The 27,633-nt window shown below is 44.2% G+C and overlaps 1 protein-coding gene across 2 annotated transcripts in view; it reads left to right on the top strand.

Moving 5' to 3' along the window:
- ESF1 (ESF1 nucleolar pre-rRNA processing protein homolog) overlaps window positions 1-27,633 on the top strand; it is a 906,650-nt gene that overhangs the window by 96,307 nt on the left and 782,710 nt on the right. For both annotated transcript variants that reach the window (XM_069608338.1, XM_069608339.1), the window contains exon 3: window positions 19,895-20,229. In XM_069608338.1, coding sequence (XP_069464439.1) covers window positions 19,895-20,229 — 335 coding nt within the window. The remainder of the gene's footprint in view (window positions 1-19,894; window positions 20,230-27,633) is intronic.

Raw genomic sequence — 27,633 nt, 5'->3', positions numbered from 1 at the left:
GCTGCATTTCACCTTTGAAAATACTACACTTCCCATAAGGTGATTACGAACTGTGGCAAAGGACTTTATACTTCAGTATCATTATACGTGTTTTATTGTATCTTTTCTTCATTGTTTAAGCTTTTCACCTATGTCATCTGGGGGTGTGCCTATATTAGGTGGAACGGGCGTGCACGCGCACCCAAGCAAGTCCCAAGAAGTCCCGCTTTGCTGCGGTGACTCGGGGGCTTGGAGGCTTGTTTGGCAAGGTTGTTAAACACGCCCAAGTAGTGTTGTGTGGCAGTAGACAACACATTGAGTAAGTAAAAATTCAATCTTGGTGCCTAGTTGAACAGACTAGTGAAACTTAGTGTAACTCATAGTGCGTTCATAAAGGGCTTGAATATTGTGCATGGTGTAGGTGTTTGGTGATATTATAGTTTTCTTTTGCCACTGTGTATATGCCATACACGCCTTGCACCCTAAAAACTGACATGCCAAATGATTCAACACCATTAGGTGATGACCCAGGAAGTGGTGCCTCAGCGCAAATCATGGAGAAACCAAAGCGTTAGATTTGCACGTCCCGAAAAGCTATTATACTGGCGCCAATTAGTCGAACCCCCGCGAATGACAGAGACATCTGTTTGTTCAGGGGGACAAAAGTTGATCCCCTACTATCTAATGATATGTTGCAATCTGTAGACCCCTCACAAACTAATTCTAATATTGTCCTGTGTCAAAATATGAATGAGACAATCACTAGCATGTGGGCTGCAAAAGTAGGAGAGTCATATCTAACTATATTAACCATACCACAAACGCTGATTAAAAGTATTCGGCGGAAGAGGACCTTTTCAATTGTACGAGACAAGATCATTACTGGTATAGAGGATATACAAGAAACTGTAAATGGTTCTCCAAGTGCTGACATTTCCTTGCATGGAAGCATCGGATCATTAGAAATTTCAAGACTCACAAACATCTCTGATTAGCACACCATATGCTCCATGGACCTAACCAGCCAGGTTATTGAAGATTCATACATCCAACCAACCCTGTGATGCAATTTAGCAAGCAGTAAGGTGAATAAGATGCCCGAAGGTCTAGCTCTTATTGAGATTACCCTGGGGGCTGTGAACACTACGTTTGCCAGTCTCTTCAAATTGTTTGAAGGTCTTGAAAGGAAAATCTTGCAGCAAACAGAAAAAAATGATTACATCTTGGAATGGATGCGGAAGACTTCAGTTGAGTTGGAGAAGGGGGAGCTGAACAAGAACATGTTGGAGCGACTATCTAGAATAGAGCAAAACATAGAGCGTATTGACAATTACTCTAAGTTAGCCATGCGGTCGGTGCTTCCGATGTTCTCTAAGGTAATAAGGCCAGTAGAAGTTGATGAGGCAGAAATCGTGCAGATTAATGATTTGTGGGTCAGTATAGACTCGCATGTGAATTTTACAGGCCCGAAGGGGGGGGGGGGGTTGGTCGTCTTGATGACCAATCTCAGCAGGTGTGTAAGGAAGCTTGCAAAAACACTAATGGGGAAAAAAATCGAAATCTGCCACAACTAAAGTGACTGCAGTAGCGAAAAGCAGAATATTTTAAAAACTCCCAAGCACTAGCAGCTATGTCCATTAATGTTGCTGAATTCGGAAATCCAGCTTCAGTGGGTACTCCTCCAATTGGGGGGGAGCCAATAGTGATAGAACCTGCATTGGTTAGCACCAGGCCTGTTGAGGTAAAAACTGGGGCAATAAACCAAATCAGGTGGCAATCTCTCGTGAGCACCCAATTCAACCTCTCCGTGTTGTGCATGCCCCGCCGAATGAGCTTGTAGAATTGCTAGAACATAAAACAAGTAGCTCTACTCAGGAATAAAAAAATGTAATGAGTGCCCCAAATTTAGACCTGCAAACTATACCAGCCATTTCAAACCCAGTTAAGAATGATACTCTTGTAATGTCACGAGACTTTGGGAATGAGGGCCGTATAACAGCAATAAAAATGGCGGTCGATACCTACCCATCTCAGCGTTTATCAGAAGATTTGCCACATCCGAAAGTATCTGAAACATCACAAGGTTCACATCTTAGACAAGTCCCCTATCAGGGATGCACAGTCATACCAGTGAGTGATTGCAAGTAAACTCAAAACACTAGGGATATTTGTAGCCCTATGCATAGAGGGCCCAAGATGAAAAAGGATGAGGAAGAGCCAAACCCTTGGAATAGATCCAGAGATAAGCAAACACAAAAACAATTTCCACTTGTTTCATACACTGATTATGAAATGTCGCGATACTCCTTTTGTGAAATATGATCTGTGTTGCGCCAGCATTTAAAATATTTTTGCCGATGTGTCTGCTTTAGAAGATATAACCTCTGATCTTGATCAAGTTGAATTCTTGTGTGATTAACTATGAATAAAATCAAGATTGTTGCTTAATACGATTTGGAAGGCAAAAATTGATCTCTTTCGGATTGGTTTTCTCTTAGCACAAGATCCAGAACGAATGGCACTAGTTGAAGAGGGAATATCTACAGCCAAGCATGTTAAATATCAGGAAAAAATGTGCCGAAGTCCCTACTGGGACTCAGCAACCAATTCCCAACAAAAAAATAATTCAGAAAGGCCTACATAACCATTAACTGAGACAAATAAGCTGGTAAACAGGCAAGAACTCTCTTTAGCAAGTTGCAACACACAAGGTTTCTCGCATTTACAGTGGCTGAAAGACGATGCATTAAATCATTTTGATATTGTAGCCCTACAAGAAACTTGGATGCTAAATGTACCAGTGTGGGACGATCATAAGCTTGTTCTGCTACCAGTGATTTCAGCCGTTAAAGGCAGACCAACTTCGGGTCTTCTGGTGGCTGTGAAATCAAGTAGGGGCTTGCGAATTAGTCCCTGGGGGTCACCAAATAATTTTATACAGATGGTCAAAATTACATATGCAAAACAATCCTTGGCATTAATTAATTTGTACCGAAACCCTGCAGGGATCACAGATGATACATTTTATAAAGATTTGTTGAATCTATTGGTAATAATAGCCAAAGATCATCAGATTTCAGCAACATTAATAGTGGGTGATTTAAATCTCAATTGCGTTGAGCGGAAAAAAAGGTAAACTTATCCAAGAGACTCAGAGGTGGATTAATTTAATGGAAGATACCAATTTAAGAATGGCAAATGGTTCAATACAGGGAGACATTCCATCATGCCATACCTGGGAGAGAGGAACATCAGTGTCAACTATTGACTATATTTATATGAGTGAGAACATCTTTTCTAGTGCCACTAAGTTTGAAGTTGTTAAACAAACCACGAGTGACCACCATTTATTGGCTTTACATTGGACCTCACTATATCAGCAAAATGTAAAAGACCAAGAGTGGTCGAGACAAGTGTTAGTGGTTAATAACACTAAAATGCGTTTTAGATGGTCGAATGAAAATATAACTACTTTGAATGGTTTGCTTATACAACATCAACTAGAAAAAGACTTTGACTCCTATATAGACATTGTGGACACATTTAAAAACATTCAGCCTTACAACCCTAGAACAAACCACAAACGTACCCATGGGTTTGATATTTATCTACAGCAGATGAAAACAGCTTATAGAAAAGAAAGTAGAATGCTACGTAAATTACCCGTCGAAGAACGAGACAAAGCGATGAAGTCTGTGAAGTGCAGATACCGTAATTGGGTACGTACTAGAAGAGCCAAAATGTTCCAGGCGGATAGTGAATTATTCATGGCCACCTGCTATAATAAAAACTCTTCACAGATATGGGAATTGTTGAATAGATGCATGTCAAAGAGCCAAATAGACCATCATGTAAGTGGAGTTACAGAAGCCCAATGGCTCACGCATTTTACACAATTATATGCTGATGAGAAATTCTCCCAATTTAAGTACATAAATAAGTGTTCCAAAGGTTGGCATTTAAACTGCTCAGAGGAAATTGTTGAAGATTTTATACGCAAATCATCATCCTCTTGAGCAGCAGGACCTGACAGGTTGAACAATGATATCTTTAAACAAAATCCCAGACAGTGGGCTACCTTTCGTAACAATGTATTTCAACATATTCTATCAACTAGAAACCTTCCAAGGTCGTGGTGCTCCTCACTGATTGTCCCAATTTTTTAAAAGGGCGATCGCAGAGAGCCTGCGAATTATCATCCTATAGCGTTACTTGACGCACCAGGGAAATTGTTTTCACGATTAGTCCTGAGAGACCTTAATTTGTGGACTCCTCAAGCAAAGCAGAGGGACCCTAATCAGACTGGGTTTGTTGCAGGGATGGACACGGCGGTAAACCTGTTAACACTCCATGCCCTTAAAGCCCAGGCTCAGGCCACTAAACAACCAATCTATTTTGCATTTGTTGACCTGCACTCTGCCTTCGATTCGGTGTCTAGGATAAAGCTTATGACGAAACTAGTGGAGGCACAATGTCCAGCCTCCGTTTGTGACATTATTAATGCCTTGCACTCTAATAAATCCATTCAAATAAGGCTGACAACTAAGGGCTTATTATCATCAGCCATTACCACAGCAAGAGGGCTGAAGCATGGTTGTATCCTAGCTTCAGCCCTCTTTAATTTTTTTATTAATGATGTCAAAATGGCTTTTGTACATGTGAAGGTTGATGCCCCAAAAATGAATGGTATCGAAGTCAAAGCATTGTGGTATGCAGATGATCTGGTTTTGATCTCCAAAACGACAATGGGATTACAGAAACTGTTAAGAGCACTATGTACTTATTTCCATCTTAATGAACTGGTGATCAACTTGAAAAAAAAGCAAATTGTGTTTTATGTGTCGAGGAAGATGCAGAGGAACAAGATGGAATGGACAATTGAAAATACAAGTGTAGAGGTGGTGCCGAATTATATATACGTAGGTTTGCTTTTAGATGGACATTCGTCTGTTAATTCACAATTGCGAAAAGTTGAACATAAGTTAGCCACAGCCATCTCGCAGACAAAGCTTATATTATTCAAATACGGCACATTTTCCATCAGACCTGCAATAATATTTTGGATTCAAAATGTCATACCTACGCTCCTCTATGCTTTGGAAACTAATAACATCATCCAACCCACATATTTGAACAAACTGGAGGCACAATTTTGGCGATCTGTACTTCAAGTACCACAAAGCACTACAGGTCCATGGCTGCGATATGAGCCGGGGCTAACATCTTTGACTGCTGTGTATAATTGGCACATGTGTATCTTACTCCGGAAATGTTTGGTCTCCGCCATGAATGGACCCACCTTAGCAATTGTATCACAATATATGCTAACGTCAACTCATGTATTTGCACAAAACTGGACAAGACACACATTCTCTGTTTTGATCAATGCTGATATTACCATCGAAGTTCTTGTCTCAAATCCAGACCGAGCAAAGACAAAATTATACATGATGTATTGGATTGACACAAGCATTGTGTCTCAAATATAGAGATTTTAATGCTGCGAGGTTTGGCCCAAAAAAATTAAGAGATGTTGAACCATATTTATGTCAAGCACCATCCCCACAATTGAGAAGCGCAATATTACATATGCAATTTAACTTATGGCCAACACGAGATGTACAAGCACGAAAGAAATTGATCAATGCAGATGATCCGTTCCCAAATTCTTTACCTTGTTACTATGGAAATAAGATGATTTTTGGGAATCTTGTAAAAATTGAAGAAATGTGTCCAAAGCCTGAGAGCCTGCTTTTGAATAGACCAAGCCCGTTAGAACTTTGGAAACAGATTCCGGGCTTCTCCGCCATCAATAGTACTGAAATCCTGCAAATTGAGCTCTCAAACTGGTTTAGTACTACGAACTGGGCCTTGATTGACTGTGCCTCCCCTTTTGTGCCTTCTCTATTATTCTTGGATGTGGATATGTTGTCTAACTGGGGCATTCGGCTAATGGTCTGCAACCAGCAATCAGCTAGGGCCTGTGAGGTAGATAACTCCGGGGGATTTCTGCCCATTTCATCTCTTCATAATTGCACTTTCGGACATGTGTTGAGTAGGCCTAATTTGTTGCGTGGGGTTGCGTGTGTTTCAATCAATGACTGTATGCCCAGTGGGGCCATAGGGCGGGCAATGGGGGGGGGGCGTCTTGGTGCACAGAAATTGACATTTCACCAAGTCTGAGTGTATCCCAATCTTCCATGGGGCGGTGAGTGGCTCAAACCTTGCCCAAACAATCCTAATTCCTTTGGTAGAACAGCACAAACTCAAACGCGTGATGTCATGGAATATTGCTGGCATCCCAAAGCACATGGAAGACCAAGAGTGGCTGGACTTAGTCCACTCCCATGATTTGATAGCCATGCAGGAGACGTGGTCGCTTGTGGCCCATGATCTCCAGGGCTGTGCTTGTTTTCATATACCAGCTGTAAAGAGGAGGAAAGGGCACCCTAGTGGCGGTTTGATCTGCTGGATTAATGCAAACCTATTTTCATCAATTTTTATGTGCCCTATTCTTTCTGTTAACTTTATGAGAATCCAAACGCTTTGCACAGATGGGTCGCAGCTTTTGTGTATTAACGCGTATAACAGCCAGGATGCTCCTCTGAATAATTCCCTATTGTTATTACTGGAGCAAAGAATAACAAGTTGGAGGGAAAGCCACACGGGTTCAATAAAAATGGTTGTTTGTGGGGACTTAAACCTCCAGTTTGAGCTGCTTGATGGTATGGCAGAGCTCCAGGAAGATGAGGGTCGTATATGGTATGTGGCAAAACTGGGAGGATACACAGATTTGCAGGTGAAGCAGCAAGTGTGTTTATGGCACTCAGCCTTAGGGCTTGTAATGGAAGATTGCAAAGGGACTGGTCAGCTAATATGACTTCTGGCATGTATTCAAATTGTAGTTTAATAGATTACATCTTGGTAAGTGTGGAAGCTTGGAGTCACTTCCAGGATTTTAGGGCACTGAAGAGGCCAGAAAGCAACCACAATCCAATTGTAGCTTCAGCTACTGGGTCAATTTTTGGTGCAAAAGAGGAGGGCCATAGGCTCAAAGTGACTTCATGGGACCCAGGAGGTGGAGTGAGGTGCCCTGTTAAATGGCACGCGCTGGACCTCGAGATGAAGGTACCGGGCATGTATGCAGCCATTTTGCCCATGCTGCAATTGTTTTGTCACAGTGAGATGTCTAATGTGGACCATTTGCTACGAGCATATGTAAGTATTGTGAGCTTCTTGGCAAATAGTTTGAGCAAGCCATGATATACTACCGTACGAAGGGCTAAGTATAATATATCTTGGTATAACAGGGACTGTCGAACAGCAAAAAAGATGCTGATCGTGTGTGCTAGGGGTCTCAGGGAATTGGGCACGAGGACCCTTGTGGAAGCAAGGAGCCAGTACTGTATGTTACTAAGGGGGGGAAAAAGGCGTAATACTCTGCAACTTTGAAATAATCTTCTCTGGTCCGCAAATCTGGGGATGCTATAGGCTTTTGGCACTATGTTGATGCTCGAAAAGGTAGGGCGCACTGTCCGTCTATGGACATAATCCCAGAGCCGGCTTGTCTAGACTCGGTCCCCATTGACTGGTTCAGACAGGAGTTATGGCTCCTTTCCCTGCATAAGATCTTCAATGCCCTGTTGGTGGTGAACAGGGTTCCTTATTCTTGGACCCAAGCAATTCTCGTCCCAATATTCAAGAAGGGTGACAGAGGCTGTCTGTCAAATTACCGGCCCATCTCCCCACTGGACCTAGTGGGGGGAGGTGTTCGCCAAGGCGGTGTTGGGCCATTTAGAGATCTGGTGCCAAGAAATGAGGGCAGTACACCATCTCCAGGCCGGTTTCCAGCAGGGTAGCACGATTGACCAGGTCCTGCGGCTCTCCCTGATATTGCAGAAATACGTTGTGCTAAAATCTATGAAGATGTATGCGGTCTTCATCGATTTGAAGACCACCTTTGATAGCGTGACAAGGGCAGGACTGTGGGCTGTACTGTCAAATTTGGGATTGCCAACAGGCATTTTGAGCGTGATCCAACCTTGTATAAAATAATGGAGCAGTTATTTGGTGCTCATCGAAGGGTCAACTCTCTGCTAGAGTAAAAATTGAGGCTGGAGTTAGGCATAGCTGTATTCTCGCTCCTATTTTGTTTTGCCTCTGATTGTCCTGCTGTTGGCTGAACAGACAGATGCTCCATCATTGGCATTGGAGAAAATTCCCATCCTTTTATTCACCCATGATGCAGTGTTGCTTTCTTTGACCCCATCCGGGTTTCGGAAACAGCTGGTAATCTTCAAGGGATTCTGTTTGAGAAATGGCCTTGAAAGTAACCTGCAGAAAACTCAGTCTATGGTGTTTGGCAAACCACGGGTTGAGAAGCTTCCAAATTTTAAAGTGGCCTTGACCAGCAGCCCTATTGAGCAGGTTGCGAGTTTTGATTACCTGGGGGGTTTGTTTGATGGCAAATTGTGCTTGGTCTGAACAGGTGAAGCGGGCAGGCCTAAAGCTGACCAAGAACTGTGCAGTTATATCTAGATGTATACAGGCCAATGGAGGGGGTCAGGTCAGTCCTAACTGCAAATATATAAGAGCCAGGCAAGGCAGGCAGCTCTCTATGGAGCAGAATTATGTGGTACCTGCAACATGCAGGGTCTTCAGGTTGTGGAGCAGAATTGGGCTCCCCATGAATGTGCTAAATGTGCCGGTACTGTGGGATCTGGGTGTGCCGAGCATCAGCATCATTTCACAGATGAGGCCGGTGTTCCGTTGGACTACGCTTTGGTCGAATAGCAAACTGGTCAACTACAGAAGAGCGGTCAGTGATGTATTAGCCTCCCTGCGAGGTCCACGTTTGCCCTGGTTCCGGGTCATATGTAGGCAGCTGATCGTGGTGGGTATGGAAGGCTACTGGCTGAAACCTGATTCCACCCCTGGGAACTTCAAAGGATTATTCAAGAAGGCCCTTAGGGGCAGATGGGAGAGAGATTCAAGAATGAAACTTGTGTCTTCAGTTAGCTTAGCTCCCTACTCATCCAGGGAAAGGATCTCCTGGTTTTGAATGCTACCTGGATAACATGCCGGCTAAACAAATGAGGGCGTTGTACATGAAAATGCGTATTTTACCACTGGCCGCTCAAGAGCATATTAGGAACGCATCTCACCTGCTGACTTGTCGATTTTGCCCCAGCGAAGTAGAAAATATTGAGGACTTTGTTTTGTTCTGTCCAGCATACAAGCACGCTAGGAGGACATATTTGTTACCTCTAGTTATGCCTCTTAATATCAACAAGGTCATATTGGTGCTGTACCTTTGTTTGGCTAGTGATCTGGTCGTGCTGTGTGGATTGGGGCACTTTTTGCTGTTGGCATGGAGGAAGCGGCTAAAGTATTTAACTGTAGCTCGGTCTGATCTACGAGTACCCTGTGTGCAATGGGCCATTTTATCCTTTTAAACGCATTTGAGTTTTTATATCCAGTGTATTTTTGATTATATCATTGATGTATATTTTATGTGCATTTTACTGTTTTTATGTAACTGTTATGACCTACTGTTGGTCGGAATAAAGTATTTGATTGATTGATATATATGCACGTATAGTCTAGAAGTGCAAAATTAAAAAAGGTGACCAAAACTTACCAAACCTCCCCATTCTGCCCCGTACAATTGCCGTCATTTTTTTCCACACTGTCCGTGTCCTAAATGGCATAGTACCATTGTACTGTAGATGGTGGATCTTTTTGCTTCCATTGTTTCACTATAAAGCGCCTAGCGCTCATCAACAGGTTTGCACATAGTACTCCTGACCACCCTCCCAGTCATCTGTCCCCTTCTTTTGGAATGTTCAGAAGCGCCAGAGCCCCATCCAACTCTAGTTCAAACCCTAGCACCCCACCCACTGTTGATTTCACATCTTGCCAAAAGTGTTGCAGCTGTGGACAGCCCCCCAGATGTGTTCAGTCATTAGCCCCCCCCCCACCACAGCCCCGTCAACACATTGCACATAGTTTGGGGCAGATGCATTCTATTACATATACCGCGAAGTTGGAATTGCAGTTTATGAAGTCATCAATCATGTGCTTTTTGCCATTAGGTAACATTATTTCCTTTTTTCCATTATCTAAATATGTACATTAGTTGTTTGGACATTGTTCCCATTGTGTGCCCCCGCAACCTGCCCAATCTGTCCATGTCCGGATTCATAGCTAGATACATAGCTAGATTGTAATCCCCTACCAATATCAGTTCTCCCTCCCCAAACTGTTCCAATTATGCTAAGCACCTCTCCAAGAACCTTTCCTGCCCCTGATTAGGTGCATAAACCGATGCCCATGTGTACATTTGTCCGTCCAGCTTCCCCTTCACCATCGCATATCACCCCTCTGGGTCGCGCTTCACCTTGGTCCCTTCTATTATCACTGACCTATGGAGGAGAATGGCCACCCATCCCCCTCTTACACCCCGCCACCGCATGGTAATGAAATGGGTATTCCTATTATGTAGAGGTCCCAAATCCCCTTTTATCAGGTGCATTTCCTGAAGACAGACTATCTTTGCTCCCGTTTTCTTAATATCCTGCAACACTGTTAACCTGATGCTCGGGCTGTTCAGCCCCCTTACATTCCATGATTATAGACTATATGTTTATTAATTGCATGTGCTCCCACTTTCCCAGATACCTTTTCTTCCCAAGTCAAGCCCTTCTCCCGCACAACTCTCGCCCGCCTAGACTGACTAGAAACATATCCCCCACCCACAACAATCCCTGGAACCACCCTCCAGGTTCGCGACGTGACCCCCATGCTCGAACACTATGCTGCGTTCACCCCACTGTTCACCGCTGTCCCCCCCCATCCCCTGCATCAACCTCCTCAGTCCCCAGTAATGAGGCTCGCCTTCATACCATACCTCGTGCAGACCCTGCCCGGGTCCTTTGTCCACTTCACAATTTATTCCCTTTGTTTCGAGTTCCACCATTGGACGTTACCCTGCTCTGCTTTCGAGGCACCCTCCCACCACCTCTCTGCCCCCACCTCCTCAGAGTCATGGGGGCACATGCCCAGAACTCTCAGACCGTCCTCAACCTGAGATACAATGTTTTCCTCATTCCCCAATGCAGAACTGAAGCCTTGTTGGAAAGAGCCCCCGGTATCTCATCCTCCTCCTGTATAGCTCCTCCATGAGTTGCTTGAATTACTTTCTCCTTGCCAGTGTCACTTGTGATAGATCATACAGTTGTATGTCACTCCCCCATAACTGAATTTTTCCTTACCCTCTGGCCGGACTCATCAACCTTGATTTGTCCTTGAAGCTGTGCATCTTCACCAAAATGTCCTGTGGCCTGGCCCCTGGTTCTGCCTTGCGGCTATCCACTCTATGCACTCTTACAATCTCCATGCCACAATGTTACTCACTTCCAGTAAGGTCCACAAACATCTCCCGAATGAAGCCCTCTTGGTCCGAGCCTTCCAGCCCTTCTTTCAGTTCCTTGATCCGGATATTGTCCCTTCATGACCTGTTTTTCAAATCTTCTCACTTCTCCTCCAGGGCCCGGATCCGCTCATCTGTGCCCTGCGCCTGTTGTGCCAACTCAGGTACTTTTTCGGCCAGCCCTGTGACATGACCTTCCACTTCCTTCATTCACTCACCCAGCACGTCAATGTCCCTGCGATTCGCTGTGATGGCCTGTGAGAGCTCCTCCCTGATACTGGCCGCCTCTGCCTTAATTGTCTCAGTTAACTCCCCTTTAAATTTGGCCAAGGCCACATGGAGATCTCCTCATCGCTCCTCCTGGCTTCCAAAGTGGAGTGTGGTCTGGGTGTGCCCCCGCTGATGCTTCTCTTGCTCATGGACTCCAGATGCGGTGACCCTCCTCTTTGATCCCATCTACATCTTCCAGGCTACCTCCACCAGAAGGCTCCACCAATAACCTTCCACTCCCGCATCCACTCCTACAGCCTCTTCTGCACCATCCACCGTTGCCCCTCCGTGCACTCGCGGTTAGTGGGGGCAGGCTCCTCCTTTGAACGCTCCTCAGCCGGTGTGATTTCACCCTCTTATTTTGTACCCCTCCGCTTACTTCGGGTGACTAGTTAGCCCACCCACAACACGTGAGGGTCCTCTATCGGCTTTCCCACCTCACGTTCCAATGGCCACAGCTTCCTATCACATAGGACTATGAGGGACTCCTCCTTGCTACCCCCACACTCACGATTGAGGCCCCTCTACATTCACTGTTCAACAGGGCTGCACCCCTTGCGTTCTTTTATTGCCACATCACTTCATCAGCTGTGAATCCAGCTGCCCTCCTCCTCTCCAGGTACTTGCGGTTCCTCTCTCAGCAGTCCTGTGTTAAGTTCTGTCCACGGTGTATATTTCCAGCATCACGATGACGCGACTCACACTTTAGTATTTAAATGGGTTTATTTATAACGGAGAGTTCCCCTCCAGCATCACGGCTCCGATGTCGTTATCTCTGTCCAGCTCTAGAACAGAGCTCGGCAGACACACGTCACCTAGAACCCGAGCCAGTGAAGATTCTCATATAGTAACATCATCACACAGGTTACATATCATAACATCTCCCCACCTTTATATTTACACAAAGTATGACCATACCTTCCTTTAAAATAAAACAACAGAACTTTAAAAGAAAATATTCAAAACGTATAGCTAAACCACCAAAAAGGATGCATGTCGTTGTTGCTTCCCAAACATAACTGGTGAACCCTTTATAATAAAGAGTATTAATAATACATGAAGTCCTTCTTGACATATGGCACTCTATTCCTGGGTTTCACCATAAAAGTATTGTCCTTCATCACATCTGCAACATTGGTATGCTTGCTTGTTGACTTTTCTTTTGTTTTATTGACATCTCTCCACTCCACTCTTTTGGCGATGTCAAGAGTTCGCTCAACTTTCTCATCTGTCTTGATCACATCATCACATGACCACCTATTTCCATCCTCTAATACTACAGATTTACTGGAGCAACCCACTACTCTCTGCGGAGACCGATATTTAGATTCTCCTTTTACAACTCTTCTGGGCTCTTTCACTCTAACCCAGTCACCTTCCTTTATAGTGCTTTCCTTCACATGTTTCTGTCTGTCATAATATTTCTTATACTTTGCTTGTTTATCTTTTACTCTCTTTACAACAGCTTCCATGTCAACAACCCTATTGTTCCTTTCTGTTAACCAAGCTGGTCTCAGTCTGTTGGTAGCAACTCTTCCTCTCATCATTGTAAATGGTTCTACCTCTGTTGTGGAATGTGGCGTAACTTTATATGTAATCAATGCCTCCTTAAGGGTCTCTCTCCAAGAAATGTTGTTTGCTACTGCTAATTGGATGGTGTCTTTGATAAATCGATTCATTCTCTCAACCAATCCATTTCCCATAGGATGATATAAAGTAGTGGTTCTGTGTCTAATGGCTCTTTCTTTGAGGAATTCTTGTACATCATTTGACATGAATTGTGCCCCATTATCTGATATCAACTCCTGAGGCTCTCCTTCCCTGTCAAATATTTCCTCCAGGAATTTCTTGACTTTTATTGCAGACATAGACTCCTCTACAATACCACATTCAATCCACTTAGAAGTATAGTAAACCAGTACTATGATGTACATTTTGTGAGGCTCTAATATTTCAAATGGCCCCGAAATATCTATGGCTAACTTTGTCCACACAGATCCTGGTATCTCTATGGGTTGCAAAGGTGTAGCTCTGACAATCTTCCCTTTGTCACTCACTGCACATGCAGAGCACTCTTTCACCATGTTTTCCAACTCATTCCACATCTTCGGCCACCAATAAGTCTCTCTTACTCTTCTTTTAGTGAGATTTCTCCCTATATGTCCTTCATGTGCTATTTGCATGATCTTCTCTCTTAAACCCATGGGCGGCACAATACGATCACCCCGATATATGCAGACTTCATTGCAAGACATTTCCTCTTTCTTGCCTTCCCATGACAACATCCCTTCATGAACATTCTTCCAGTCACTCTTTATTGCCAATCTAAGTTGTTCTTGTTCCTCATCTGCTTTGACAGCTTCCATCCAATCTCCTTAGTGAAACCAGGATGTATTTGTGCAATGACGCTGTCCATTTCTATTTCTTCTCTACTGTTACCCTCATTACCTGAGGAACATGGTAATCGAGACAAGCAATCTGCAACTACATTACTTTTACCTGGAGTATACTTGATAGAAAGATTGTACTGCATTATAACAAGAATCCATCTTCTAATGCGAGGAGATGTTAAATGCGGATTCCTTGCATTTAAAATATGGATCAATGGTTTGTGATCAGTTCTAACTTCAATGGGAATAGCCCATATTAATCCTTTAAAATGTTCCAAAGTCCACATCACAGCCAAGGCCTCTTTCTCTATTGTAGAATAATTTTTTTCAGCATCTCTCAGTGTTCTAGAAGCAAAAGCTATTGGAACAACTCTCTCATTTTGAACCTGTTCAAGTACACCTCCCAAACCTGAATTGCTTGCATCAACAGATATAACTGTTTTAGCACTACAATCAAACATTTTCAAAACTGGGGCTTTGTTAATTAGCTCCTTGATTGTTTCTAATTCATTTTTACATTCTGTTGACCATCCAAACTTCACATTTTTTTTCATAAGATTTCTCATGTGTGTCGTTTTGTCAGTATAATGATCAATGAACTTCGCATAATATTCAGTTAAGCCCAACAAGCTCCTCAATTGATCTTTATTAGATGGTTCAGGAAGTTTCAATATAGTATTCACTAGAGCCTCCTTGGGCTTAATTCCGTCAGCATCAATACAATGACCCAAATAAGTTACCTCACTCTTTTTCACTTTGCATTTTTCAATTTTCAAAGTAAGACCTTTTTGTTGTAATATCTGAAGAACCCCAAGGAGCTTGGCATCATGATCCTCCTCCGTCGTAGCTGATATCAAAATGTCATCTTGGAAATAGTACACTCCAGGTAACCCCTCAAATAAATGTTGCATTAGTCTCTGAAAGACAGCAGCTGCCGACGCTAGGCCAAACGGCATCCTTTTAAAACGAAAGGCCCCCAACGGTGTTATAAATGATGTGAGATGTCTGGAGTTTTCCTCTAATTCAATCTGATGATATGCTGATGATACATCATGTGTGGTAAAATATTTGGCCGGCTCCATAGTGGTGAGCATTTCTCCTATGTTTGGCAGGGGATGGCGATCTATCCATATGTTGTTATTCAAATCTCTTAAGTCAACACACATTCTAATAGCCCCCCTCCTGTTTCCTTACTATAACAATGGGGGACAACCACTCAGAGCTTTCTATCGGTTCGATGATATCTTGAGAACACAACTTTTCCAATTCTTTCTTCAAAGGATCACGTGTTCCAACCGGTATATTTCTCAATTTATGCACAACAGGTCTCGCTCCTCTTTTCAGGACAATGCGATGTTTGAAGCCCTTAAGCATTCCAATCCTATCTTTAAATATTTCAGGAAATCTCTGAACCAAGCTATCAGGAGAATCACAACATTTATCCATGACACTCAAAATAGGCTTGATTTCTCCTGGATGAATTCTAATCTTTAGAGCTGCTTGTTCCCACCAACCAACTATGGCAAAACCCTTGCGCGCCACATATAACTTGCAGTAAGTTTGTCTCCCTTCAAAGGACAATTGTACCCAAACATAACCAACAATGTCAATAGGGGATTTGCCATACCCTGTCGCTTTGACTCTTGTCATATTTAGATCCTCCATCTTCTTATCTAAAACTCCTTCAAACGTGTCTTTGTCTACTATAGTATATGGAGATCCAGTATCAACCATAATCTGTATGGTCACTCCATCAACATTCATTGGTACCCATGGACCCATTGCCTTTCCACTGGATGAAAGAGCCAAAATGTGTACCTCATCTTCAATCTCATTGGAAATTGCCACCACTCCATCTGGCTGATGGGTCTCTTCTATAGCTCTCACTCCTGATACAGATTTCTTACTGTTAAATCTATGTCCTCTATAAGTATTTCCACGCATGAAATATCTTCCTCTGATACTTCTGCACATCTTGCCATAGTGCCCAACTTGACCACACTTGAAGCATTCAGCGTTAACTGCTGGACAGTCTTTGTCTGGATTGACATGTTTAAACCATCCACACTTGTCACAATTAGCTTGAGATCTTGAAAAGGTATCTCTGTTTTGCCATGAACTTGTTCCCATATCAGATCTCACTATTTTTTTTACCATAGCAATCAACGACTCCTCATCTTTATTCAAACTTTCGTTCTGGACAGTTTGAATAGCGCTCTTATCAAGTACCTCTTGTTTATTTTGTACTTCTCGCATGCACTTATCTCCCAGTTCAATGGATCTTGCAATTTCCAGTGTCTGTTCTAAAGTTGGATTTTTCGCTTGCCAGAGTCTCTGTTGTATCTTGGGGTCAGCCACATGTAAAACTATTTGATCTCTCAGGTACTCATTGGCTATTCCAGAAAAATCACATGTAGCAATGAGACCCCTCAATGCCGCCACATACACATCAATCGACTCATTTTTTAGTTGTTTCCTGGTAAAGAATATATATCTTTCCAGGACAACATTCGTCTTATTTCCAAAGTGTTTGCTCAGTTTTGTTAACGCTATATCATACTTCCTGGAACTGGTCGTAGCATCACCTGAACTACCACCAGAATCGGCATCCCCCGGCAATGTTCTGAAAATTCTCAATGCTTCACTCCCTATACAGCTCAGCAATGTAGCTTCTTTCAAATCATCACTGAATTTTGCACCACCTATAGCTCTCATGTAGACTTGAAAATTGTCTAACCATTGTTCCCAAGACAAAACAGGATTTCCAGGATGAGCCAAAAACTTTTCTGGAGCTGGTATACTCTGCATTTTTATGCTCTAAGTGTGCTGGTATCTGTACTGTATATTTCCCTTACAAAGTCTATTGCCGTTAAATGGTCACTTTATGTGTGTTACAGTGTTGTTCCACGTAGATTGACTCCTTTAGATATTTGATTTATAAAGCTGTGTTATAGTCCACACTGTTATTGACTTGTGCTTAGTAACCACTTTATTACATGTCCAGCAGTAGGATGTAATTCACTAATTGCCACGTTTCACTGTAACATCTCTTTGGATTTTTATCTTGCACTTCCTGTATAATGAAAAGTCAATCTAATCGTCACTCATCCGAAATATAGCCGTTCCGTACTATCGGCCGTTTGTTTACACCCAAACAAATATGGTGGCACGTAAAGCACGTTTTTTTAGGTGCTTTACTCTAATAACGTGACACACGTCATCACGTTTCACTTCATGGCTCCTTCATGATCTTCCGCATCGCCTCGCGCAAGATTCAAAACACGCATCGTATTTCAGCATGCCTTTCAATCCTCCAAAGTTTACGAGGTATCCTTTGTTATTATTTGTACTGCCATGCACACGAAAAGTTCCGGTACCTTAAATTTATTTTCGTGATGTTTGGATCTGTTGTTCCGTATATTCTTCTTCCTCCGGGAACTCTCCGCACTAGGGAACAACAGTGGTATCCTCGTCGCCACTTGTTAAGTTCTGTCCACGGTGTATATTTCCAGCATCACGATGACGCGACTCACACTTTAGTATTTAAATGGATTTATTTATAATGGAGAGTTCCCCTCCAGCATCACGGCTCTGATGTCGTTATCTCTGCCCAGCTCTAGAACAGAGCTCGGCAGACACACGTCACCTAGAACCCGAGCCAGTGAAGATTCTCATATAGTAACATCATCACACAGGTTACATATCATAACATCCTGCAGTCCCACGGGGCCTCTTCCTGCTGCCCTCTGGTGCTCTGCCTTTTTCTAGGGATTCCACTTTGAGCTGCGCCTGCTCGATCTGCTGGGCAACGCTTCTTCTCGGCCAGAGCTGTTAGCTGCTGCTCCTGACTTTGCCTTTCAGCGTCCGGCCTCCTCTGCTGCCTGTTGGGCTCTGGTTCGCTCAGTCCACCCCTTCACCGCTGGGCTCACACCACGCTGCTCTAGTCGCCCGACCCCACCGCGCATGCACAGGGGGGCTCTTCAGCGGGTCCCCTGTTGCATCCGCGTTGCACCACTGGTAGCATGGTGGATCCAGCCCTCTGGTCGTACCACCACTGCCTCCGGGCTCACGATCCTGGCTGGCAGGGACAGGGGTCGGCGTCTCCCATGCTGCAGCGCATGTCCTCACCGGGCTTTCCCCCGCACCTGCAGCCCTACCGGCACATGCCCATGAACGCGTCGATTGCCGGTCCAACTTGCCTCCTCAGCACTGCATTCAGACACGGTGCAGCTCACAGCTCACCACTTCAACGGCTCGCCATGTCTTGGCCGCCCGCCATTTTCTCTCCAGCCTCTTATCTGTCCTGAGCGCGTTTACGTTTACCTTTCGTCGCCAGTACTTAACCCAGAGGCTTGACTTCGCTCTCACAGGGAGCGCGATCACTGCCACATCTTCCCCTCACACCAGTGATCTTCCAGAGCCTATGGGATGCGGGTAAACACTGTTAACTCTCTTTCATGGGAATGGAGCACACACAGCTCACATCTGCTTTGCCCGCCATCTTGGCTATGCCCCCCAATAATGTGTTTTTTATTTGGCGCTTTTATCTAATGCGCTTTACATAGGACATATTTACATACATTACTAACTTGGCCAATGGTGCATAATGAATAATCGGTGTCCCTTAGCGATAGCGAAGTATACATCTCTGCAAATCAAAAATCAAAGTGCTAACTGAATTATTAAAATCAACCCCTTAACTTGTCCTCGAGCGTGTATTCATCAATTTAAAGTGGGATAAGACTCTGTGGAGGAAGTGATGTGCAGTGGCAAGTGGGCTGGATAATGTACCTCACTTGTCGAAAGGGTCAGAAAAACACCAAAAGAGCCAAAACTATACTTGGGGTCTCAAAGAATGATGCTAAAAAGCAACAGAAGAATCTTTCCTAACTTAAGTACTTGGCCATACAGCGGCAGCATGTGTACCATACGTCGTGTGTAATTGAGCATCTCAATGCGATAACTGACAAATAAATGTAGACCCTTGGCATGTGATAGCAATTTCTGGCAACGAACGTGAGTATGAACATAATGTGTAACTTGCATCAAAAACGTTTCACTATGCACAAGCACTGTTGGCTTTGTTAATGTGTGTTCATTTGGGAGTGAGACATTTTTAAAATAAAATGTTTGAAAGGCTCAATGTTTAACATTTTGGAAGATTCAGAGGCAGTATAACCAATGATCTCCATAGTGAAAAACCTAAATGCTGGGTTAGAACATAGAGGGAGCTTTTTAAGTTCCTTCCTCTAGTCTAGAAAAGCCTGTTTAGCATGTCCCAAATAGCTTTTGACTGCACAGACTAACGGGTGCCATGCAGACATACCTGTATGACATTAACTGTTTTTATGAATGTGTGTGAATGTGCATTAGGCCACATCCAGGAGACATTTAAAGCACAATGGGTCATATTCATATTTAAATTATATTTATGTTCTTGGTCCCACAGGGTTAGCACCTGCTTACTAGATGGTGCTGCTTTAGCTGCCTGCTCATCAAACCTTTCAATCCCTGTGTATTGTAACCCATTACTGGTTTCTTCTTTACACGTCACATCTTTCTTAAGCTTTAAATTGCTAATCTTTTAAAAGGAACTCTAGCATGCAATTCCACAACTATTATATCTTCTGATGGTTCATCTGCTTCTACAACAACATGTAATGTATAACCTATTTGCGTGCTGCATTGATTAACTTTGCAGTTCTATTTTACTCATACATCATAAACCTTTTATCCTACTTGAGTCACAAAAAATGTGCATTCTAGGCAAAAGGAACATGCTGCGGCTGTGTTTGACCCTTGGCACTGTGTGTTTCTTTTTTAGAGAGTGAGGCACCTGCTCAGGAAAGCAGTGATGAAATTCATTCGGAAGATGAAGGGTTGGACCTTGAAGAAAGTGATGATGTTGAGGACTCAGAATCTGATGTTTCTGAACATAAAGATCTGTTGGCGGCATCTGAAGAGGAAGATGATTCAGAGTCTGATGAGGAGGATGGGGACAAAAGTGATAGTGGTCCCGATCTGGCTAGAGGAAAAGGGAATGTGGAAACCAGCTCTGAAGATGAAGAAGAGAATGAAATAACCGAGATAATGCCAAAGGAGCCAGAATTTGAGCATGCCTGGGGAGAACTTGATAAGGCTGCACCTCGCGGAGATGAGGTACTGTGTTGTACTTCTTTCATCTAGATGTATTTGGAGCATATTTCTTACGTCTGTAATTAAGAGTGGCATTAGCATTGCATGTTTGTTTAGCAGCTTTGAGCTTTTGTCCTCTATCTCTAAAGAATTGTGAACTTAGTCATCTTTGTCTGCTCACTCTGGCTTGCTTGGCTTCGAGCATGATCATGGGACCTTCAGCAGAGTATGTGGATATACGTACCAGCAGGTTTCTGCAAACTCTGGATTCAGTGCCTAGCTTACTGAGTATTTTGGGTGACTGCTTGCTAGACACCATTGACGCACGTGTGTACACCAGCATGATGCTTGTCATGTCCCTGCCTGCCCCTGCCAGAAGAAGACCTAACTAAGGTAAGTGTTGTGTATATGTATTTATGAATGCAAGTGTTTGCATGCATTTGAATGTTTGTATTTGAATGTATGTATTTTAAATGTCTTTTTTTTAATGTATGCATGTGTCTGTATCCATGTGTGTCTGAATGTAATGCATTCTGGTTGTGCAGGACTAGTTACGTGAGTAGCTATGCGTGTATGTATGTATGTATGTATGTATGCATGCATTCGTATTTGGTATCACTGTGTGTCTGGGCATGTAGTGTAGTGGTACGCCCCTAATCACCTTTTCTTTTTTTTTAAACAGGTTTTATTGGTTTTAATTTTATACTTATTCAGTAACAGCATAATGTACATTCGTATACGTGATAGTAAACCTTTGCATTGTTGGTTTAAAGAACTTAACATTCTACTCGTACTAACCCCCTATACTAACCTCATTCCTCCCGAAAATCCCCCCCTCCTAGTGTTGCCTGTGGCATTAGCGTCTAGTCTTTGTACTCGGTGGTTTCCATGGGTCAAGCGGTTTGTGTTTTCGGTGGGTGTGTGTGCTCTGTCTCTGTTTTCCGCTGTTGCTAGTTCGAACAACGTCTGTATCGGCGTATTGCACGCCATTAGTGTCTAATAAACTTAAGTGTTCTGCATGCCACCAGAGAGCTGTTTCAGCCAGTCCCCATTTTTTGAGGTCACGCCTCCAATATTCTACATTAGGGCCTCTCAGAGACTTCCATGTCACAACTATCCTGCGTTTGACTAGTATAAACGCCAATTCTTTCAGTTTGGAAATGTAGCATATATGTTGGGGGCGCATAAAGCATCCAAGCATGCAGGCTCAAGGCAATAGTGTATACATGTTAAAGCCTCCACTGTTCAGTCGGTCTGGCAGCCCCTCCCAGTACGTCTGTATTTTAGGGCAAGACCAAAACATATGTAGCATACCAGCCTCAGAGGCTGCGCATCTAGGGCAGTATTGTTGCGCCACGCCAGGGAATCTGGATATTCTAAGAGGCATCACGTATGCCATATGCGTTACAAACAGTTGGATCAGTTGCAGTCTCGTGTTTTGGGATACTTTCTTATGGTATCACAATATCTCTGTCCAGTGTGTGTCTTGGAGTGGAGCTCCTAGGTCTTCCTCCCATTTGGCCCTTATAGTATCATTTGTGGAGGGACATCTGGTTAGGATAAATCCATATAACCTAGAGAACATATGCTCCTTCAGTCGTACAAGGTGTTGATTATAGAGTGTGATTCCACTATCTCTCTGTACATTGGCCATCTGCATACAATCGTATTTTCTATGGTGCGATGCAACAGGTATTGGCCTTGGTGGAGGCCTGTGGTGTCTAACTCCCGAAAGGGTGTGAAGGAGGTGTTTGTGAGCAAGTCCCCTACTGTGGCGATGGCTTTGGGATCCCAATATGCCCGAATTCCTAGATGTGCCTGGGTTGCCGCTGTGACCATTGAGGCTAGGGGAATCTGCACTGAGAATGGGTCTTTCAGTTTATTTGGTGTTAACGCCCTGTCCCACAAATGGATTCCCAATGTTACTCAGTATGGGTGTTGGTCGGATTGAGGCCTTTTGTTCCACAATTCTTTCAGGAAGAAGCGCAGCACCACAGGTTGGAGGAGCTTGGTATCCAAGGTAGGTTCATCTGTCAACCAGCCTACTACGAATTGTAGTGGCCCTGCGATGTAATATAACTCGAAGTGAGGTACTCTAATGCCGCCTTCTTCGTAAGGTCTTTGTAGTGAAGCTAACGCTATCCTGCATCTACCATTCTGCCAAAGGAATTCTCTGCATATGGAGTCTATAATTCTAAAGAAGGCCTTAGCTATGTTATATGCAACATTTACAAAGTGTTAGGACTCACCGCCGTGGTACCAATGTGGCAGGAGCGCTGGTTACAGAACCCTGGGAGTCGCTGAAAAATTCTTCCCACAATTGTAACCCTCTGCTGTGTAAAAGTTACAGGCAGAAGGATCCAATAGTTGGAAGAGGAGACACACACACCTGTGGAACGCCAACTAGAGAACAACAAAGAAAACCAAATCAATATTATTGATGTTGAGGAATGGGCAGAAGTTTCAATAACCCCAAGCTTGACCAACCTGAATGGTGACAGCCAACACTGTTTTCACAGGATGGTGATGATGTAATATCCTCAACTGGGTCAGGTGAGTACCTAATCAACCAAGTACAAAACAAAGCAGGAATCCCTATGAGGAAGGGAAAGAATCTGATAGCAATAACAAGATATATTAAAGTATAGAGTGTTCTTACCAATAAGTGTTATGCAGTATGTCTGAAATCCCAGGTCCAGCAATCCAAGGAACTACCCCGATGACACGAGGATGCCTGATAGTCCTTCGAGCAAGTCCCAAAATCCAGAGGCCTAACCCGACGGCACAAGGACGCCTAGGAAACACAGCAAGCGCCTTTAGTCTTTACTGCCAATGAAAAGGTACTTTGGTGAGGTGTCTTTGAGAGATGCGATTCCCGGAGTCCAGATGAGATGGCAAGGTGGATTGATTCCAGGAGTCCAGATGAGATGGTAAGGTGGACTGATGGATCCTGCAAGGGAGACGTATTGAGCACTCCTAGGGATGGAATGAGTCACTCAGAGTGTGCAGATGAAATTAGGATTAGGCAAAGAAGTCCGTTAAACAAAATTGGGTCTAGCAACGTGCAGGCAAAAAGAGGTACAAACACTATTTCAGAGACAGTCCAGTGTAACAAGAAATAGGTTGGCAACGTGAGGGGCGCCGTAGTGTTAGTCGTTGGGAAATGAGAAATCTGTGTAGCAGAAAGGAGGTCAAGCAATCGTGGGATGAATGGGGATTAATTTGCTAGGCAACGAGTTCCGGTTAAACAGAAGACGTGTCCTGGTAACGAGTTAGCTGGCCAACAAGGATGAAGCAAGGAACTGGGGCAGACTCTCCTCTAGCAGCTGCTCCGCCCTCAACTGTTACCTGCGGTGTGTCACAAGGATCTTGTGTCCCCCCCACGTTGTATAACGTGTTCACAAAACCGCTATTCGATATCTTGGATTATCTGGGTGTCACATACACCAATTATGCTGAAGACACCCAGATACTTATCCCGATCTCAGGAGATTACTCTGCCGACTCTCTCTCCGTGAATACCATCTACCAAGTCATCCAAGCTTGTATGGCGCAACATGGACTCTGTCTAAATGACGAAAAGACAGAGCAGCTCATTCTTGGCTCGCCCGAAAAACTTACCAAACTTGACCCTGCATTCAAATCCTTCACCATCGATGGCAATTCCATCATGACTGCTAAGGACACCAAAACTCTAGGGATTTATATCGACTCTACCCTATCCTTGGTCAGACAAAACTAATGCAGTCTCCTCTGCAGCTGCATATACCTGCAAGCTTATCACAGCCAGCCACCCTTTTCTCTCTACAACCAATTGTGTTACTTTGGCCAGGACTCTTGTGCTTTCCAAAATTGATTATTGTAACGCCCTCTACTTGGGTACCAACCGCGGTAACTTAAATAAGTTACAAATTGTCCAAAATAATGCTATCAGAGCAGCACTTAATATCGCCAAGCACCAACACATTTCTGACACCAGACGTAACATACAATGGCTCTCAGTCCCACAACGTATCTCACTGAAAACTCACAAATGCCTCTACAACCAAACACCTTGCTACCTGGCCAACATATTTGCCCTCCACAACTCAAACAGACCCCACAGAACGGCTCAGACCAACAAAGATCAGGCGGAACCAGCTTCCCAGTAATGGCAGCTAAATTATGGAACACGCTCCCCAATGCGCTAAGAGCAGAGCCGTCCTTCCTTAGATTCAAACACTTGGCCAAAGCGTGGTTGTCCGCCCAAGACCCCCCTTCGGCTGGCCCACCTCCCCCCAGGCACTAACAACCTGCCCTACCTTTTGTATATAGGTTTAGCTATGTTGTTCACTGTGCAACTGCCTTGTATATATCTGTAACTTTTGTAAATTATAAATGCTCTGTCTGCCTTTTCATGTTGTAACTAAGTGATGCGCCCGGTTGCCCCTGGGCCTGGTGCGATCTATAAATAAAATAAATACAAATACAAAGACAGGAATGAGGAGGGCTAAGACGAGGCAATCCAACAAACGAAAACAGGTCAAAACCGAAGCTCCAAGACGTAGCAAACAATGACGAAGGTCCAAACACTTCAATCAGAAGCGCCATACACCACTCTGGGGGCCGGCTTTATTTCCCGCACGTCACATGTCACTCTCACGTGATGATTACACCGTAGCGTTTCTGCATGAGGAGAGTCCCCCTCGTCGCCATGGAAACCAGTAGCGAGCGAGAAATGGGGCTCTGTACTGCAGCCTAATGTGCTTTCTCGATCCTGTTGAACGAGAAAGGAAGGATTTCTTCTTTGACGCTTTCCGTTCAGGAAGCTTGTTCCTTACAGGACCCTCATCACTGGTCTGTAGATGACAGCGATTCCTAACACAAAGTAATGTAGGAGCCTCGGGAGGGGGACCATTTTTAACAGTGCGACTCTGCCCATCAAAGAAATAGGTAGTTTGGTCCAGAACTTCATTGAGTTCCGTATAGCCTCTAGGGCTTTTTGTGTGTTGTTGTTGTGTTCCTGAACTGGGTCATGATATATATTGACTCCTAGGTATCTGAACGTAGGAGTGCTCCAGTGTTGGGTGTTCATTTAGTTGCGTTTTGGCTAGTCCAGCTAATGGGAACAGGGATGATTTTTCCATACTAATTGTTATGCCTGAGATCCGGGCAAAGTGCGCAAGGACTTTGAGTATGATTTCTAAGTTGTCTTCCTAATTTTGGATATATATGTGTGTCGTCAACGTACACAGATAACAAATGGTATATTCTTTGACCTGGTATGCCTGCTTCCATATATTGTGACCGTAAGTTTGCAGCCAGCGGCTCCATAGCTAGAATGTACAGCAATGGGGACAGTGGGCAGCCTTGTCTAGTGCCTTTCTCTAGTACCCATGGCTCTGAGAAGTAGTTGCCTGTCTTGACTCTTGCTACAGGGTCAGTGTATATTAGCCTCACCCACTGTAGATAATATGGGCTGAAGCCAAATCTACGCAGTGTAGCGTATAGCCAATCCCATTTGATTGAATCAAATGCGTTTATGGCGTCCAGTGCTGCAATGACACACAGAGTGTCCCAGGAGGCGGTACTGTACATAACGTGATGTAATCGTCTTAAGTTCCAGGACATATTTCTACCTGGCACGTATACCGTTTGATCGGGATGTACCAGTGTGTGTATTACCCTTTTCAATCTATTGGCTAGCGTCGCTGTTAGAATTTTGCTGTCCTGGTGGGGTTATGGTGTAGCTATCAATCGTTGCTTGATTGCTCTATAGTTTTGCTGCCTTAGGCGGCATTAAGCACTCTCTATATGTTGCAATGTTGTGCCTAAAATCTTGAGTTTTGCAACTGCGTTGCTGGCCAGTAGAGCGTAGGGACTTTTGTGTAGTTGTGGTATGTTCCCAGGCTTCAACCTCGACTTCTCTTCTTAAGCCTTATCTTAGTAGGGAGGTGCAGAGAGGAGACCTCTTGTGTGTGGGTGTCCAATGGATTACTTCCCTACTTTGTTCCTGGGGCGCCAGCAGTTTACCCTTCAGTAGAGTTTGTGAGCCGGGAGTATGAGCCTTTTAAGTGTGGGCCGGGGTCCCCTGCTGTTCAGCAATGTTCAAAAACTTGTTTGCTTCTCTAGGGTAGTTCGCTCTTTATTTTATCTAAGTATCGGCAGCGTAGGGAAACTTGGACCAAACAGCAGTTCTTGTTCTCACCGAAATCCAGTAGTTATTAGTTTCATGTTCCCCTGATCGTCTTCTGCTGGTTCGCGGACTCAGCGCTGTTGAATGTCACCACTTTGGTTAACTCGTGCATCCGTGGCTTTGTCCTTTTGTGCCCTATGCAGCAGGAGCATTGCAGGTTCCCGTTTGGTTCTGCGTGTATGTTCTCATTCACGCCCTGCTCCTAGCGCAGCGTTCTATCCGCTGCGCAGGTATTCTAACATATGCCGCTCACCTTGCTTCCTGCCTGGGCATCCATCTGCAAGCACCTCTGCCCGCTAACGCCGCGGGTGCTCCTCGATTCACCCCGCTCCTCTCTTCACAAAACTGGCAGCGTCTCAGATGTAGGCGCCATTTTAATTCCTATCCGGCAGTCCGTTGCCGAGACCCGCAGGGCGTTTCCTCATTGATCTGCCAGAGCTGGTTGTCCCTCAAAAGGGGATTCAGCTCTGCTAGTGCCCCAAACGATCTCTTGTCCCTTATAGGATGTTCTGATGCATCGGATCAGTCTTCTTTAGGCAGATGATTGCGTATCGGGCAGGAGCTCGCAGAAAAGGAGCCTTACACCATGGATGCTAGCCACGCCCTCCCCTAGGCCCATTATCACCTTAACCCAAAGTGGGTCCGCCAACTATGAAGCAAATGAAAGTTGTTTTTTGTTGTTGAAAATTTGGTTTTATTGAACGTTTTTGGTTATGACATTAACAAAACAACAATGTAACCTTTGGAGAAAAAGAAACATGTTTTTGACCGCAACCTTTTCCCACCCCACCCTCGCCCCTCTTTGCCCCCCTCCTCCCCCCCTTAACCATGGAAGCTGGGAATAGAATCACAGAAGAGGTTTAACACGGTACACAATAATGCGTTGCAAGAGTCCACATAAGCACGCCCAAAGCATAGGGTCCGGCCTCAAGAAATTCAGTTCATTACCCCGGCGGACTCCCCCCATTCCCAGGGAGGGGTGCACCAAGGGCGGCACTTTGGTCATTTATCCATGGTGTACAACGTTACTGTTAGGCAGAAACCTGTGCAGTTCCCTCTGTGACCACTGCAAAAGATTTAAGACTACAGGTGTTTGGCAGTAAACCCACTTGGTAGCAGTCTGTACCACACAGATTCACTTGGTAGCTGTGGCTGAGCAGTCAGACTTCCCTCAAGAAGAGTTAGGCAGTATACAGAGTATTCACAATAGGTCAAGGGAACACAATAGAACAAGTAAACGCTGACCAGGGCTT

This window comes from Ambystoma mexicanum, chromosome 4q (assembly GCF_040938575.1).
Source record: "Ambystoma mexicanum isolate Mex_15411 chromosome 4q, UKY_AmexF1_1, whole genome shotgun sequence".
NCBI lineage: Eukaryota > Metazoa > Chordata > Amphibia > Caudata > Ambystomatidae > Ambystoma > Ambystoma mexicanum.
This window is presented reverse-complemented; position numbering and strand designations above follow the sequence as displayed.